The 16,853-nt window shown below is 52.9% G+C and overlaps 1 protein-coding gene across 1 annotated transcript in view; it reads left to right on the top strand.

Annotated features, from left to right (window-relative positions):
- The window catches only part of SRPRB (SRP receptor subunit beta), a 34,670-nt gene extending 18,683 nt beyond the window's left edge, over window positions 1-15,987 (top strand). Inside the window, exon 7 of the mRNA XM_084638909.1 lies at window positions 9,461-15,987. Within this exon, the coding sequence (XP_084495035.1) occupies window positions 9,461-9,677 (217 nt within the window). The 3' untranslated portion in view covers window positions 9,678-15,987. The remainder of the gene's footprint in view (window positions 1-9,460) is intronic.
- The last annotated feature ends 866 nt before the right edge of the window (window positions 15,988-16,853 follow it).

Raw genomic sequence — 16,853 nt, 5'->3', positions numbered from 1 at the left:
CAGAAATCTCTGACACATTGATTTCATTCATGTGTGTGTCCCCTAGAGCAGTGGTTCTCAAAGCCAGTCCGCCGCTTGTGCGGGGAAAGCCCCTGGCGCGCTGGACCAGTTTGTTTACCTGCCGCGTCCACAGGTTCGGCCGATTGCGGCTCCCACTGGCTGCGGTTCGCCGCTCCAGGCCAATGGAGGCTGCGGGAAGCAGCGCGGGCCGGTGAAGGGGCTTGGAATATTTTGGGGAAACAGGAACTCCAAGTGGTCCTTTTCCTGAATCTTTGTCTAACTCACTTGGTGGTGGCAGCAATACTCATTCAAGGACAAGGAAGGATTTGTACCTTGGGGAAGCTTTTAACCTAAGCTGGTAGAAATAAGCTTAGGGGGTCTTTCATGCGGGTCTCCACATCTGTACCCTAGAGTTCAGAGTGGGGAGGGAACCCTGACACTGGTCTAGCTGCTTTTGTAATGTGGAATTCTGTATGGTTTGATGTATGCTAGGTCAGGTTTCCCCTCTAATTTGAGCTCTATGATGGGATATCCTAACCATAAACGTTCAGTTTGTCCCTGTATTAGCCAGGACTCCTCATGCCCGCACTTTCCTGCACCAGGCCTGACTCTTTCCAGATGGCGTTCTGCACCTTTATTGCTTTTCATTAATTTTCCAAGCAGTGCAGATTGTTGGGAGGGAATGTCCTTGAAAATTTTCACTTTCACTTGCAAACTGTTACCCGATTTCTGAAGTCTCGCCTCCCTTAGGAAGTGAGCAGAAGCATCTTCCCGCAGATAGAGTCTAGGGCCAGGAGTTGGGCGATGGAGGGTTTTCTTCTCAGCTCTGCCACTGACCCATACTCTATGGTCTTGGGCAAGTCGCTTACCCTTTCTGTGTCAGTCTTTCCTCTGCAGAATGTAGAATACCTTGTGCTCTGTAGGTGACAAGTGCAGTGTAGGTGCTAAGTAATGTTCTCTACTGACACATTCGGATTCCATCGATGAAAAAGTAATGTGGCAACTGTCCAGTTTAGAATTAATCGACTCCATTGTTGGTCTGAGTTTTCTTCTGCTTCAGAAGTGTCTGCAGGTGGAGATCCCAGTATGCCATGGGCAGGTATACCTCAGGGACCAGACCACAGTGCTTCAGAAATCTTGGCTGGCTGCTCCAAGTTCCCTCATTTTGCTTTAAACCACAGCACCTAGCATCCCCAATGAGGTAAAGCCCTGTTCTTTTGCAAGTGATTGCTCATGTGTATTCCACAATAGGTGTTTTTGCTCATCACGTGCACCGGTGCCGGAAGTATTTCCCCTAGCAGCACCCATGGGGGGGGGAGCGCCCCCTGTGACCCCTGGAGTGGCGCCTGCCTGGTGCAGTATGTGGGGAGCTGCCCACTCCCCCACCCTCAGTTCCTTCTTGCCGCCAGTGAAGGTGCGTTGGAACTGCTCTGCTCCAGCTTTGCTGTAGCTCGTCCCCAGAACTGTTCGTTCGGTCACCGTTAGTACCTGTAGTTAGCTGTTTCGTTAGTCAGTGATCCCAGGCCGGGGCATGCCCCGCGCCCCGGGGTTTAAGTCATGCGGCTCTTCTAGGCGTTCTATGCCAAGAAGTGACCCTCGTGCAGAATGTTTGTGCTGTTTGGGAAATACCCATATCAGCAAAAGGTGCAAGATTTGCAAGTCATTTAAGCCTCGGACCAAAAGAGAAAGGGACATTAGGCTCCGGGCCATCCTGATGAATGCTGACCCTGACTCGGGCACACTGCTCCGAACCGGTACCCGGCACCGCAGCGTCAGTACGTGGCAACCCTCCGGTTCCATCGACCAGTCGGCACCGCTCCCCATCCAGAAAGTCTCCCTCTTCACAGTGGCACCGAGGCAAGTCTGGGACAGAGGCTAGGCCCATGTCGGGCAGTCCTCGATCCCCACTGGGCCCCAGGCCTCCAACTCATGTTGAGCGGACGAGCCCAGCCCCTTCGGAACAGGCCTCTCTGGATGTCTGGAGGCCGTCCACACCTGAAACCCTCCAGGCGGCCCGGGACGTTATGTCCATGCTGGTGCCCGGAGCGCCGCCGATGTCGGCCCCATGCTCCAGAGGCAAGCCTCCGCTGGGATCTCCACAGTCACCTCCAGCCCAGTACCGGTCTCGGTCGAGGGAACATTCCCGACACCGTTCGCTGCCCAGCCACCGTTCAGGGCAGAGTCCATGTGGATCTTCCTCGACACCGACCAGACTGTCTGGCTGGGTTCTGTCCGGCCAGGACTCTTGGCACCGCTCGTCCTCAAGGAGCGAATATCGACGGGACCGCAGCAGGCATCGCCAACGGTCCTCATCTCGGAGGCGGTACTGCAGTCGGTCACGGCATGGTCGTCGACGCCGTTCCCACTTGGACTCCAGCTCCAAGTCTCTGCCAAGACATTGCAGTCCCAGGCGTCGATCGCTGGCGTCTCGCTGTCGTGGGTCTGCCCGTTGAGGAGCAGCTGTTACCATTGGTACCGGTCCTCCACATTGAGATCGCGGTCCTGTGGCTGACTTAGATCTCGGCACCGCCACTCCTCCCGGTCCAGAGACAGCAGCAGATCTTACCCCAGCCTGGCCTCCATTCGTAGCCATCCTTCGATGAGCTAGGCCAGTCCACCCGAACAGCTGGCCCTGCCGGTACCACAGCAGGTGCAGTGGCACCGAGGGTTGCGGCTGGCCCTATGGTACCAGTGGGCACCGTGGCCTCCCGCGCAGCCCCCAGTGGGAGCTCGCTCGGTGGCCAGAGCTTCAGAAACACAGTCGGCCTCCCTCTCCAGACGCCCCAAGAAAGGAGTCGGTGGGACGTACGTCCTCGGAACCATGCCCGGAGTCCAACCAGGTGGTGGACCCGCCGGTGCCGGCCGATACCCAGAGCACCGCACTGGCCTCTTCGCCCCCACTCCTCCCTGAAGGAGGCAATTGCGGCCCTGCCCCCTCCGCCCCACAGGAGGACTTCAGGGTCCATCAGGAACTCTTAAAGAGGGTGGCAGCAAGCCTCCACCTCCAGGCAGAGGAGAAGGAGGAACCCTCTAACTCCCTGTGAAACATGCTGTCCCTGTTGGCACCAGGTAGGGTGGCCTTGCCCCTCCATGAAGGGGTGGCTAAGATTTCAAATGCCCTGTGGCAAACACCGGCCTCGGCCTCCATCTCTAAGTTGCAGAATGCAAGTACTTTATACCCACTAAGGGGCATGAGTACTTGTATGCCCACCCGGCGCCCAACTCCCTGGTGGTCGGGTTGGTCAACCACAGGGAACGGTAGAGTCAGCCCACCCGGACCCCAAAGAACAAAGACTCTCAGAGACTGGCTCTTTCGGAAGGAAAATTTATTAGTCTTTGAGCTTCCAGTCACGAGTGGCAAACCATCAGGCTCTCCTGGGCTGGTACAAATTCAGTCTGTGGGGCTCCCTGCCCAAGTTTGAGGACTCCCCCCAGGAGCACAATAAGGAGTTCAAGGCGCTAGTGGAGGAAGGGGCAGCAGCTGCTCAGGCATCCTTGCAGGCAGCCTTGGATGCTTTGGACACGGCCAAATGATCCATGGCCTCCGCGGTGTCCATGAGACAGGCGTCATGGCTCCTGCTCTCTGGGCTGTCCAGCAAGGCACAGTCTTCCACGCAGGATCTCCCGTTTGACCAGAAAGCTCTGTTTGCGGAGGAAACAGACACAAGGCTGCATGGCGTGAAAGACTCCTGCACTACCCTACGGACTCTGGGCCTCTATGTCCTGTCTCCGGCAAAACCTAAGTTCAAGCCGCAGCGGACTCCCACCCAGGCCGCCCTCCGGTAGTATGAGGCTGCCCATAAGAAGCACCGGGACTATAAAAGATGCCTTCAGAGGCAGTCTCGGCCTGCCCCCCAGCCTGGGTCCTCCAAGGGCAAGCAGGCAGGGAAAAGGCATTTTTGATGGGATGCTCGGGGGCACCCCGCCAGTCCTTATCAGGGATCCACCCCAAATAAAGCTCCCCTTCTCCAACCGATTTGTGTGCTTTCCTCCCAGAATGGTCGCAGCTAACCTCGGACCGATGGGTCCTCAACACCATCTCCCTGGGTTAGACCCTCCAGTTTACTTCCTCCCTGCCCAACCACCCCTCTCCCTCTTGGGGGACCCCTCGCACGAAGCTCTGCTCGAGCAGGAGGTGGGGCAGCTCCTAGGACTAGGAGCGATAGAGGTGGTGCCTGAGGAGTTCATGGGCAAGGGGTATTACTCCCCTTATTCCAAAGGCCAAAGGGGGCTCAGGCCCATCCTGGACCTGCGAGGTCTGAACCAGTACATGGTGAAACTCAAGTTCCGTATGGTCTCCCTGACCTGCTCCCTGGATCCCGGGGACTGGTACGCTGCCCTCGATCTACAGGACGCATACTTCCACATCCACATATTCGAGGGGCACAGGCGCTTCCTCCGTTTCATGGTGGAACAGAATCACTACCAATTCACAGTCCTCCCGTTTGGTCTGTCCACTGCCCCCAGGGTGTTTACAAAATGTTTGTCGGTGGTAGCAGCCTACCTCAGACGGCGGGGAGTCCAGATATTTCCCTATTTGGATGATTGGCTTGTTAAAGGCACCTTCCTGTCGCAGGTGAGGGATCACATGGCACTCCTCCTGTCCACATGCACCGCCTTGGGCCTGTTGATAAACAACACCAAGTCCACGTTAGTTCTGGTCCAACGCATAGAGTTTATCAGGCACTCCTGGATGCAGCGTTGGCCAGGGCCTCTCTCCTGCCAGACAGATTAGAGACCCTGAAAGGTCTCATCAACTCGGTCACAAGGTTCCTGGTGACGACAGCCAGGGTTTGCCTGCAGCTCTTGGGTCACATGTTGGCATGCACGCATGTGGTCCGTCATGCCAGACTCAGGATGAGGCCCCTCCAGCTCTGGTTGGCCTCAAAGTTCTCCCAGGCCACAGACAGGATGGACAGGGTCCTCACCATGCCAGACTCTGTGATCACCTCCCTACGGTCGTGATCTGCCCCAAACAACATGCTCCAAGGGGTCCCGTTCAGGGACAGGGCCCCGTCATTGGAGCTGGTGTCCGATGCATCAGACCTGGGTTGGAGGGCCCATGTGGGGAACTTTCAGACTGAATGCCTGTGGTCGGCTCAAGATCTGACCCTACATATAAACGTTGAGGAGCTCAGGGCAGTACGGCTGGCATGCAAGGCCTTCCGCTTGCACCTAGAGGTCAAGATAGTCAGGGTCCTCACGGACAGCACGGCCTCTATGTTCTATATCAACAGGCGAGGCGGGGCCCAATCCTCTGCCACGAAGACCTCAAGCTATGGGACTTCTGTGTAGCCCACGACATCCACCTGAAGGTCTTCCACCTACCAGGCGCCCAGAACAAGAGGGCGAATCGCTTGAGCAGGGACTTTTGCTCTCAGCACAAGTGGTCCCTCCACCCGGAAATGGCTCACCAGCTCTGCCGAAGGTGGGGAACTCCCCAGGTGGACCTATTTGTGACTCGGCAGAACCAGTGATGCCCCCAGTTCTGCTCCAGGGGGTGCCTGGGGAGGGGTGCTATCTCCAATGCCTTTATCCTGTCCTTGTCAGGCTGGCTTCTCTGCACCTTTCCCCCATTCCCTCCAGTCAGCAGAGTCCTGGAGAAGATAAAGACGGACAAGGCCCGGGTCCTTCTGATTGCCCCGGCATGACCCAGGCAGCATTGGTATGGGACCCTCAAGGCCCTGGCGGTAGCTCCGCCGTGGCCGTTGCCGCTTGCCTGCTCTCTCAGGACCAGGGCTGCCTCCTCCATCCCAACCTAGCAGCTCTTCACCTCATGGCTGTGGCTGCTCACTGGTTAGGTGGAGAGGAAAGGTCATGCTCAGAACAGGTTCAGCACGTCCTCCTCGAAAGTAGACGGCTCTCCTCGCTGCGCTTATTTGGCGAAGTAGTCCCGGTTTTCTAGGTGGGTGGCGGACCAGGGTGCCTCCCCTGTGGCCGCCCCGATCCAGTTTATCCTTGATTACCTTCTCCTCCTGAGGGCCCAGGGCCTGGTGCCCTCGTCAGTCAAGGTGCACCTGGCAGCCATATCTTCCTTCCATCCGCCGGTGCAAAGGCACACGGTATTTTCCCATGCGATGACTGGCCGGTTCCTTAAGGGTTTGGACTGTCTTTTTCCATATTCTAGACCCCCCCCTGCCCCCCCGGTCCCACAGTGGGACCTAAACCTGGCATTGGCTCGTCTCACGGGGGCCCCCATTTGAACCACTGGCCACGTGCTCCTGGTCTCACCTCTCATGGAAGGTGGCCTTCCTGGTTGCAATCACGTCGGTCAAGCGAGTCTCGGAGCTCAGGGCCCTGACCTCCAAGCCACCGTACACTGTCTTCTATGAGGACAAGGTCCAGCTCCGCCCACACCCTGCGTTTCTCCCGAAGGTGGTCTCCACCTACCACATGGGTCGGGACATTTTTTCTACCCATCCTCTGCCCCAAGCCTCACGCGCCCAGTGAGGAGCGCCATCTCCACACGCTCTGTGTGCGGTGGGCTCTGGTTTTCTACCTCGAGCAGACCAAGCCATTCAGAAGGTTCTTGCAGCTGTTCGTTGCCTTGGCTGAGTGCGCAAGGGGCCAGCCGATTTCCACTTAACGGCTTTCCAATCGGATCACTTTGTGCATCCGTTCCTGTTATGAGCTGGCGGGGGAGACACCCGCCACCGATTGTGAGGGCACACTTGACTTGGGCGCAGGCCTCGTCGGCTGCCTTCGTGGCCCACATCCCCATCTAGGACATTTGTAGGGCCACCACATGGTCTTCGGTTCGCACGTTTACCTCGCACTATGCTATCATCCCCCAAACCAGGGATGATGCCGGGTTTGGCAGGGCTGTCCTCCATCCTGGGAACTTGTGATGCCTACCCACCTCCAACAGATATAGCTTGGAATCACCTATTGTGGAATACACGTGAGCAATCACTCGAAGAAAAGACAATTACCTTTTCCATAACTGGTGTTCTTTGAGATATGTTGCTCATGTCTATTCCACATCCCACCCTTCGTCGCCTCTGTCGGAGTTGTCCGGCAAGAAGGAACTGAGGGTGGGGGGAGCGGGCAGCTCCCCTTATACTGCGCCAGGCAGGCATCACTCCAGGGGTTGTGGGAGGCGCTCCCCCACGCCCCCCCCGCACAGGTACTGCTAGGGGGAAAACTTCTGGCACCGGTGCACGTGGCGAGCACGCACACCTATTGTGGAATAGACATGAACAACGCATCTCGAACACCAGTTACGGAAAAGGTCTTTTGTGCCAGGTGCCGTACCCGCATGAAGCAAGAGACAGTCCCTGCTCCAAAGAGATTATAGCCTAAGTAGGCAATGCAGGCACACCAGGTCAGAGGAAAGAAGGATTGTCCTCTCAGTGTTACAGGTGGGGAACTGAGGCATGGGGTGGTTAAGTGATAGCCCAAGGTCACCCAGGCAGACTGTGTCAGAGCCAGGAACAACACCCTCCAGCCCTTAGCTCATCCATTTTTTTTACAGTGTTGCTGCAGTAATTTTTCAGAGAGTCCCAGATATCCAGCATGTCAAGCAGTGTGGTTGTGGTGCTCTACTCTGTTTTGGCCAGGTGCACTGTCTTTCTGCCCTACTCTGGTGTCGTCTTTGTATTTCTCTCTCTGTCCATCCTTCCCCTCTCTCCAGCTTTTCATGTGAGTCTCTGGATTTTATTTTTTTTAGCGCTGGAATTAAATCCAGCGCCATCTGCAGAACTCACTAGGTTCCTTATTTGCATTAGATTAGCATATTTTTGCTGAGGAATGATCAGACCTCTGAATGGCTGACTCTGCTAATCCACATCTGAATAAGGGCAGGGGTAATTCCACTCCCCTAATTATCCCTTGGTAATCTTCTTAGTTAGTATCAGGCTCTGCTCTTGGCAGGCTAATTGCATTGCTGGATAACGAGATTTGTGTTACACGGGGCTGGCAGCGGGGCTTTTTAAAGCGATATCGCTTCTACCAGAAGGATGGGGAGGTGCACTGAAGCATGGAGCAAGGCTAGTGAGGAAATCATGGCTTCCCAGGAGAAGGTGCTTTAGAAGGTGTTGCCAGTTTCTGGAGTTGGAACGGGTAGGTCATTTAGATCCAGCCTGGTGCTATTGCTGTGTTCTAAAGGCAGCGTTGCCTGTGGCCCCGAAGCACACTGGTGTCAGCAGGTGTCAGGGTTTTTGCCAAGGCCGCTGAATTCTTGGGCCAGGCAGGATCTGGGGAGCTAAGTGCAATTCCTTTGTTCAAATATACTTTAAAAACCTTCGTTTTCTCCAGGCGCTTGTAGCGTGAGGGGGAAGGGAAATAGTATGAACCTGGCTGATGCTGTCGGAGCCGAAGTCTACGGGCACATAAATTATTAACCCCTGTCCATTCTCGACACTTTGCCCGGGGCTGTCTAAATGTGAAATCGCATCAGGCTTTTTCTTGTTCACTCCCCATCTCCTGTAGGAGAATCCCAGTTTATGGGGGGAAGTTTAAATTCAGCTTCCTTTTGAATCTCACGCTTTCAAACAAAGGTTGCCAAATACTGGCTGCGGTAAATTTTGAATTTGATAATTATAACAAGGGGCCAGGCTTTCTCCTCGGCTGCAGGCGAAGGACTCCCACATCAGAATAATGCTCTGTACACAGACGGGGAAGGGTGCAGCAAGACATACTCTGCTGAAGGGCAGATTTTCACAGAAGAGAGGGAGGTAATTTCAGGAATTGGGGACTTTGCAAATTGAAACTGTACAAGTTTCACCCAGAATCCCTGATGGGGGCAGCTGGCGTGTGAATGGCCTACTGTTCACTAGTATGTGCTGCCTGAGAGATTACTTTCCCCGACTTTGTCACTGGCTTTAAAAGGAACCATAATGTTCATGCAATGTGATAGTCGTGTGAAGGGAATCAGTCCACACGGCGGGTATGGTAAGCTCCCCGGCAGTGCTCCTCCATGAAGCTCCACGCTGCTTTGGAGGGATCCCCTCTGCCAATCAATGGGCAGGCCATTTCTCAGGCCTCTTCAGGCCAGCTAGGAACTAGCTAGAGCCCAATAGTTCATTGCACTTGCTGAACAGCCATTAAACGGGACCTTTTGGTCCCTGCCAGCCTAGGCTGGAGGTTAGCCAGTAGCATCAGCTTAAAAGCTCCATGTCCCATTTTCACACTCCTGTAGACCCCCAGTGCCCTGAAGAGACTATTCTGTGGCATGAGCATCATAACAGGTGGGCAGAGTAGCTGGATGCTAGACACACAGTCTCCCTGCCTACCTGCTCCTTTTGACTTCTTGTTAAACCCGTGCACATGTGGGGGTTTTCTTGTTCACCAGACTAGCTGGTAGCTCAGTACTAAATGCACCACTCCCCAAGCTGCATTGTTGGGTGAGGAAGGTTTGTCAGCGCTGGTGTTTACTGTTCCACTGGTAGACCCGTTGCATGAAGGAGGCTCGGTCTCTCCCCAGTTTATAATGTTTTCTATTTTCTCTCCTGCAAAACAGCAACACCTTGCGAGTGACTCGCTCAGCTGCCCCCAGCACCTTGGACGGCTCGACCTCCAGTGGGACTGCTCAGCTGGGGAAGAAGGGCAAGGAGTTTGACTTCTCACAGCTGCCCATGAAGGTGGAGCTGGTGGAATGCAGCGCCAGGGGCAGCAAGGCAGAGGAAGGCGGTGCTGACATTGATGACTTGGAGAAATGGCTGGCCAGGATTGCCTGAAAGCAGAGGGGGTTAGGGGTGGACGCAGAAACTAGCAAAGGGGAAACTAATGGTAAAGGCACTTAGCATCTGATGGGAAAGTACCAATGGGAAGGGGTGGGGCCCAAAATGTAATCTTGCTGTGGAAAGAACTTCAGGTATGCGCTGGCAGTAAATCCACTGTTACCTGCACTGGGCTGGGTTTTAATCAACCTATGAACATATTTGCCACTGTGATTTCAGTCAGTTGCAGTCCTTCCTATTCCTATCCCATGCTCCCCTTCTGGGAGGCTGCCCCTAGTGCTTGAGCTGCAGATAGTTGGGGTAAGGAGCCTCTGGTTGTCCCAGGCAGCCTCCAAAAGATGGGAAGGTTATGTTTGGATAGCAGAAATTATTTCAAGATTGGACTGTGCAGCTGCTCCTGCTTTACCTTGGCATCTCGGCCCTCGTGCCCATGGTCGTTACTAACCTCCCTACTCATGGCATCTGATTTCTTCTCCCATTCCTGTCCTCTGTGATTTGGGCACAGTGAGTTTGTGATCTTTGTGCTGCCACAGCTAAAATGTCCAATTGCACATGCTACTGGGAAATCCCTGCCTGCTATGGAATGTACTAAAGCTGCTTTCATGGGTGTTGGCCAGCATCCCGCTATTTCCCCCCTTCCCACCTCCTTTTCAAAAGGAACACACAGCCAGATTGTCAGATGTGCTCAGCACCCCTAAGCACCGATATGGAAGTGACCAGATTGTCAGATATGCATAGTAGGGGCTGGAGGGTGCTGAGCACGTCTCATGATCTGGCCACTTTCATCTGGATGCCTAAGTGGGTGCTGAACTCTTGGAAAATCTGACCCGGATAGTAAAGGTGGTTGATGATCGTTGTGTAAATGGGGGCTGCTGTTCTGTTTGGCTCTCGCCCAGTCTTTGGTGCTGATTCGCTTCTGCAGAGTGCACAATGCTAAGAAAACTCATGCATTCCTGTACATGACTTCTCAGTGGTGTACCGTTCTATAATGTGATCTTCATAAATGCACACAATAGTATTTGTAACACAAATGGTCGGTCGAGGTTAAACTTCTGGGAGGCCTGTATGCCTGGGTCTGAATATAACCCAGTTCTCCTTCCCCCGTGGGGCTCCAGCCTGAGTGCTGGATTCACCTCTCTCCACGTAGACATGCCCCAGCTTCAGCTCTGTTTTTTCTTGACAGAACAGCAGCTTGCTGGTGCTTAGGTTGTGCTCTGGAGCCACCTGTGCCTTTAGCATCAGGAGTGCAGCACCCATACTGAGGGAACGGAAACCAGAGCAATTGGAAGTGAACCTGACTAGCTAGATGGTGTGTCTCATATAGAGCCTTGGCTGTCTATCTTATGTGATGGTGCCCTAATCTCCTGGTGAAATCCTGGCTCCTTTTGAAGTTAGTGGGAGCTTTGCCATTGACTTCATGGGCCAGGAGTTCACCCTTGATCTTTAACTGGGGCAGGGTCTAGAATTGCAGCGGTCTCGCACAACGAATATGTATTAAAACCCCATTCAGGTGCATGTTTCGCCTGTGTTTTGTCTCCCAGTCTTTCGGTTAGGCCCTCTTCTTGCAAACGTGCCCGAGTGGGCTCACTCAGTTCAGCACATTAGTAAGAGGTCTGAAGAACAGAACTGTCCCTATGTGGGATCTACATGCCCCTCTGACTCAGTGATGTCGTAAGCAGAGTTTGACATCAGGATTGTCCTAGAATGAATTGTGTTGTCTCTTCAGTTGGACAAGGCCATAAAAAGAGAGAGGTAGGGGTTGACTTTTAAAGGCGTTTTTTCTTGCTTACAGATAGACAGTGATTGTCATAGGAGCCAGGAATACCTGCACAGAGGGCCTAAGAAGATCAGTTTACTGACCTGAGTGGGAGCAGTCATTCCAGTATAGGTGTTTCTGATGAAGGTTCTTGATGACAAAGGGGAAAGCATTGGAAGTTTCCCAGCACTTGTTACATGTTTGTCCCCTGTAATGTTTAAAGCCAAGGGATCTGTTGTGGTTCCCAGCTGCGGTGCCCTTTTGTGTGTTACATGTATTATGCTTAATTTTGCAAAGGAACAATTCTGTAGCAGTCTGCTTCTTCCTGCGGATGTACTCAGCCCATTGGGGTCTGGTCCAGGACCTGTCGGAGTCCTACTTTAGCACATGTTGGATCTGGTCTAAGAGCTCTTTCCAAAGGTGGAAAGAGTGAACTGACTGACCTTGGGAGTGATTCCGCAAACAAGCCAGCAGGGTGTTAGCAGCAGAAGGGGTTGGGGGAGGAAGTGGTGGTTTTAATGGGCTGGCTGAGGAGATAACACATCCTCTTGGTGACCTTTTCCAACAGTTTCCTTCACTCCCAGTGGGGGCTCTGGCAGTGAGCATTGTCTGTGCCTCCAGTGGAGTCTTCCCACAGAGCTCACTGAGGGAATCCTTTGTGATGCTGGACTGCTCATCCTGCCTCTGCTTCCTTAATAGGAATCTTCTCTGCAAAGAGGTGCTCGCTGACCAGAGGCCACCTGCTGCTTTTTTGTCTCCCAGGCAATAGGCTTGTGGTCTGCTGATTATTTCCTCCACACTGTATCTGCTGAAGAGAGCAGCTGCTGGTACCCAGGAAATGCCGTTGCTGCGTTTTTTTTGTGGCCGGATTTGGCATTATCTATAACCCAGCCGCTCTCTTCGTCTAGAGGGTGGGAGGTGGTGGCTGGTCCTCTTCTTGGCTATGTTAGTAAGAATTCAGTATTTGAACTTTGCTCCTGGTAAATCTTGTTCCCTCCCCTCCTTTCAGCCTGATGTTCTCTGTGGGCCCCTTCTTGCCATGTCAAGCAATACACCATGGCATATCTTCTATCAAAGGTTACATTCTGTATCCACATATTCTTCTCTCTGACATCTGTACACTCTGCTGTCCTTAGCACTAATGCGTGTATAAAGCTATGCAGGAAGAGCAGATTGACTTGTGCTACTCCCGTCAATTGGAGCCAGGTGTTTGTTTGCAAACAGCATCTTTTCTTGAAGAGAAGTGAATGTCTGAGCTGGTCTTTGCATCCAAAACTGCCAAACCTGTGGGACTAGATGAATCTCTCTTAAAACTGTGTGACCAGCCCTGTTCACTGTAGCAGCAGTTGGGAGGATTAAATATACTGCTAACACTTAGTGTAAGTGGAGGAGTGAGGGGGTGGCATGCTGAGCTACCCCTCCTTTGCTTCCCCCTCCACCCTCCCCAGCCCAAACACCCCCCTACCCCTTCCCACGGCTCCCTCTTTGAGTTGGGAATGCTAAGACAGTATACTTTCCAACGCCTCTTTGGGAGACAGGTCCTTCCCAGGCTGCTCTGATTTTAAAACCTGTCCCTGGGCCTAGAGAGAAGCGAAGCAGGATGCTCATGTCACAAGCCCAAAGGCTCACAAATGATTTTTGTGTTAAGTATGTTGCACTCTTCAATTTCCAAGTATAAACTTTTCAGCAGCAGAATGTTGCTAGAGGTACTGGTCACCAGTCACATTTTGAATTTAGTTAGCCAGGGCAAGGGTCTGATCTGGTCAGTCTGTACCTGCAATGCTGAAGGAAGGAATGAAGAACTTATGCTTTTTTTCCCCTTTGCTACTAGCAGCCTTCCTCTTGGGAAGCCCCAGGACCTGGGAGCCTGTGTTTGCTTTTAAATTATTCTCGGTAAATGTGGTCACTTAAATAAAGAAGTTTGGCTCTATGTTCTCAGTCCTCATTCAGTGCTGGAAGCAGCCATCTGTTGCTGTCCTTTCCTGGCTTCTCTTTTCACCAGGCCCACCAACTGGGCTAAGCCAGGCAGAATGTGGCAGCTCCTTAATAATAGGGTACTAAATAGCCCTTGAGCCAGGGGCATTTCTCTGAATGTCAGTTATTGGAAGGGTTGTTGCCCTCACAACAAATTTCACAAGATTTGTTCTGGCTCAGTGTTGTGAAACCGGGGCAAACCTGGCTCCTATTGATTGAGCTGAATTCAGTAAGAAATCAACTTATGCTAAATCATTAAGTGAGGCTTAAATCAAATTTGGTGTGTTTCCATGCACTTCATGTCTGTCCGTCCACTGCTTAACTGGCATTATTAAACTGCTTTTGGTCACACCAGCTTAACTTCCCTAGAGATACAGCCTTACTTGTGTCTCTGAGCCCTGGTGCCTTAGCAGTGGCCTTACAGCTGCGTCTATGCCGTGGCACATCCCAGCCCCGTGACTTCGTTCCACTGAGCCAGCACAGGGAACCTGCTGTTGCTGCTCAGTTTCCTGTCGTGTCCTGCAGAGACACCTGCCCTGCCTCCTGCCGGTCTGGGAGTAGAGATGTTCCTTAGCTTGGTGCCCTCCATAGGCCCTTCCACCCATAAGGCTGGTGCACTGCTCTGTGATCACAGGCAGGAGGGACTGGAGGGGTGCTGCTTCAGTAAAGATAAGCAAGCTCCTGCCCTTCTCTCCCCAACTGCAGCCTCACTTTGGCTCCCTTCAAATCAGCTGCACTTAGTGCACATTTAAGGCAAACTTTCCCTGGGCATCCTAAGGTTGGGACTCTTCGGTTTCTGTCAGTGTGGCTGTACTTCCATAAGGCCTGCTTAATTAAAGCAGGGGCTATGGCAGACTTCTCCTGGGGCTGCTAATTGGTCTCTTCCTCCTCCACAGTGCATTACTTGCTAACTAATTACTTTGCTAGGTCTGTGGTGCAGGGAGGAATTGGTTCTGGAAGAGGGACGGCCCAGCAGCCAGGCAGCAGTTTAACATCATCACGTCTTCCCCTGTATCAGGCTGGAGAAAGTTCTCCTTTCCCCAGGGGTGAGGTACGGGAAAAGTCTCCTCTGGCCTGCCAGGAATGAAGGGGCATAAGGTGTATCAGTAATGACCCTCACCACAGACCATCAGCAGGGCTACACCCTGCAGCTCCCAAAAAGCAAGTCTCTGCTGTCAGCAGTAGTAGGCTATTATGTGAACTAGCTGCTTAGGGGAACGCTGCAAACTTAACTAGTGGGTTACCCCTCCTCCATGCGAGAAGCCAGGAAGTGCTATAAGAGACAATGGAAAGCCCTGTTCCCTGACTAGCCAGCAGATGAGATTCAGGGGATGGAGACCATGGCTTGGCATTTTCCCAGTGCAGTCACCTTAATGCTATTCCCAAGCCCCACCCAGCTGTTGGGGGGAAAAGGGCACTGCACTCACTTTGTCCCTGTCGAGCTGGCTGGAAGAGGTGGTTTCAAATCACGACTGCTTTCAGGAGATGGACAAGATGGGCTCAGGGTGTCCTGGGAATTTATACTGCTGGTCCTTGGGCAGTTCACCTAGCTGAGCAGCAGACAGGGTGAAGATGGAAAGAAATGCCACAAATTTCCATTCTGTTTTTAATAACCAGGCTAATTGCTTGGATTAAGCAACTGCCCATGAAGTGTGTGATTTAGGGGGGGAGCGCAGTGTGTGCAGAACTTTGCTACGACCAGGAGGGCAAAAGCCCTGTAGATGCTCAGAGCGTGTAGCTCCTAGCCAAGCCGTGATGTGTCTTTCCATCCTGCTGGCACTATCCATGAGTGCTGCTGTCAGAGAGAAGCTATTTTCATTTGGTCTTAGCCATATGGGTGAGCTGTGATGTGTAGGAGAGCTGTACAGCGGTGCAAAATGGCCAGTGGGTGCTATGGGGGCAGTGCCTGTGGGCAGCAGTGTGTGGAGATCCTACCCCCCCCCCCCCCGCCTAGGAGCTGCTGCCAGAGAGGTTTGCGGGTTGCTTTCAGTGGTCAACCGTGGTAAGCACCTCACCCTCTCCTGCACCCCAATGCCCTTGCCCCAGCCCAGAGCCTGCAGCCACCACCCAAACTCCCTCCCAGAGCCTTAGGCAGGTGGGGGGCGAGGAGGGGTGGGACTTGGACCCGTTCTGGGCACCACCAAAAATTATACAAACCTGCTACCCCTGCCCAATATCAAGTGGTACCAAAATATCCCGATATCAAGGATGGTACAGAAACATTTCCCAAGGGTAATAGAAACACACTAACCTCTCCTAAAAGATAAGGTCAGGATAACAGTGTGTAATAGAGATGTTTTAATCAAACCAACATGTACAAGGTGGGTAATAACTAGCCACGTCAGGGGGCAGTAACTATGTCAGAGGTGCAGTACATAACTTGTTTGTATGGGGGTATAAAAATGTATCTTAGAGGAAGTGTCTTTGTCTAGCCTAGGGAGGAACGGAAAGTCCCGCTGGTCACTGATCTTGTCCATTGTTCTGGGCATACATGTATTAGAGATCCAGTAGAGTCCGCAGGATACTACTAGCGTGCTTTGTCGACAATAAACCCGGCGTGGTGCCTTCGTACCCTGACATCTTGTGGTCATTGGGCAGTTTGCTCGAAGTCTGCTATGCCACCTGTCTGCTCAGAGCAGGGGCAGCACACAGGAAGAACACAAAAAACACACACACACAGCCGAACATCTAACCACGCAGCTGTCAACCTCAAGTCCTGTAACCCTCCCCCCCTGGGTTCCCCCAGCGAAATTCCCTTCTCTTCAAATTCCCCCCAGGCAGATCTCCATCAGCCCCTGTCAAAACTTAGTTCGCTCTGAGTCCGTAATTACTTAAATTAAGCCTGTTAAAGCTTAAAATAAAATCCTATGAAAAGCAGAAATTTGCATGTAGGGACAACACCCGAGTCAGAGCCCAGCTTAACTGTGCAGGGAAGACAGACCTGTAGGTTTTGTCTACCCTTAACACGCTACAGTGGTGCTGCTGCAGTGCTTCAGCGGAGACAGTACAACAATGGGAGGGGTTTTCCCATCACTGCAGCTAATCCACCTCCCCGAGAGGCAGTAGCTAGGGTGATGGAAGAAATCTTCCAGTGGGGTTAGGGCACCTTACTTTGGTCTCTTGAGGTGCGGATCTTTCACATCCCCGAGAGACGCAGCCATGCTGATGTAAGTTTTCAGTGTGGACCAGCCCGTTGATCTTACAACTGAAACAGACAAAAAATGGGAGGAGAAATAGGAGCCCAGGGAGGTCAAGTGACCAGCCCGAAGTCACCCAGCAGGCCAGTACAAGACTGTTTATTACTCATTTTGGACAATGAGTTTTCTTCCAAATACCTCCAGCGCTCCCTTTCTCCCCAGCCCACCCCACCCCCTCCACTGCCCCAAGCCTCTTAGGTTGTGTTGAGGCTGCTCCACAGGAAGTCAAACCTTTCCCCAACATTA

The sequence above is a fragment of the Lepidochelys olivacea genome (assembly GCF_965140295.1).
Source record: "Lepidochelys olivacea isolate rLepOli2 genome assembly, chromosome: 9".
NCBI classification, from domain to species: domain Eukaryota; kingdom Metazoa; phylum Chordata; order Testudines; family Cheloniidae; genus Lepidochelys; species Lepidochelys olivacea.
Note: the sequence above shows the minus strand (reverse complement) of the source record. Positions and strands in the feature narration are given on the sequence as shown.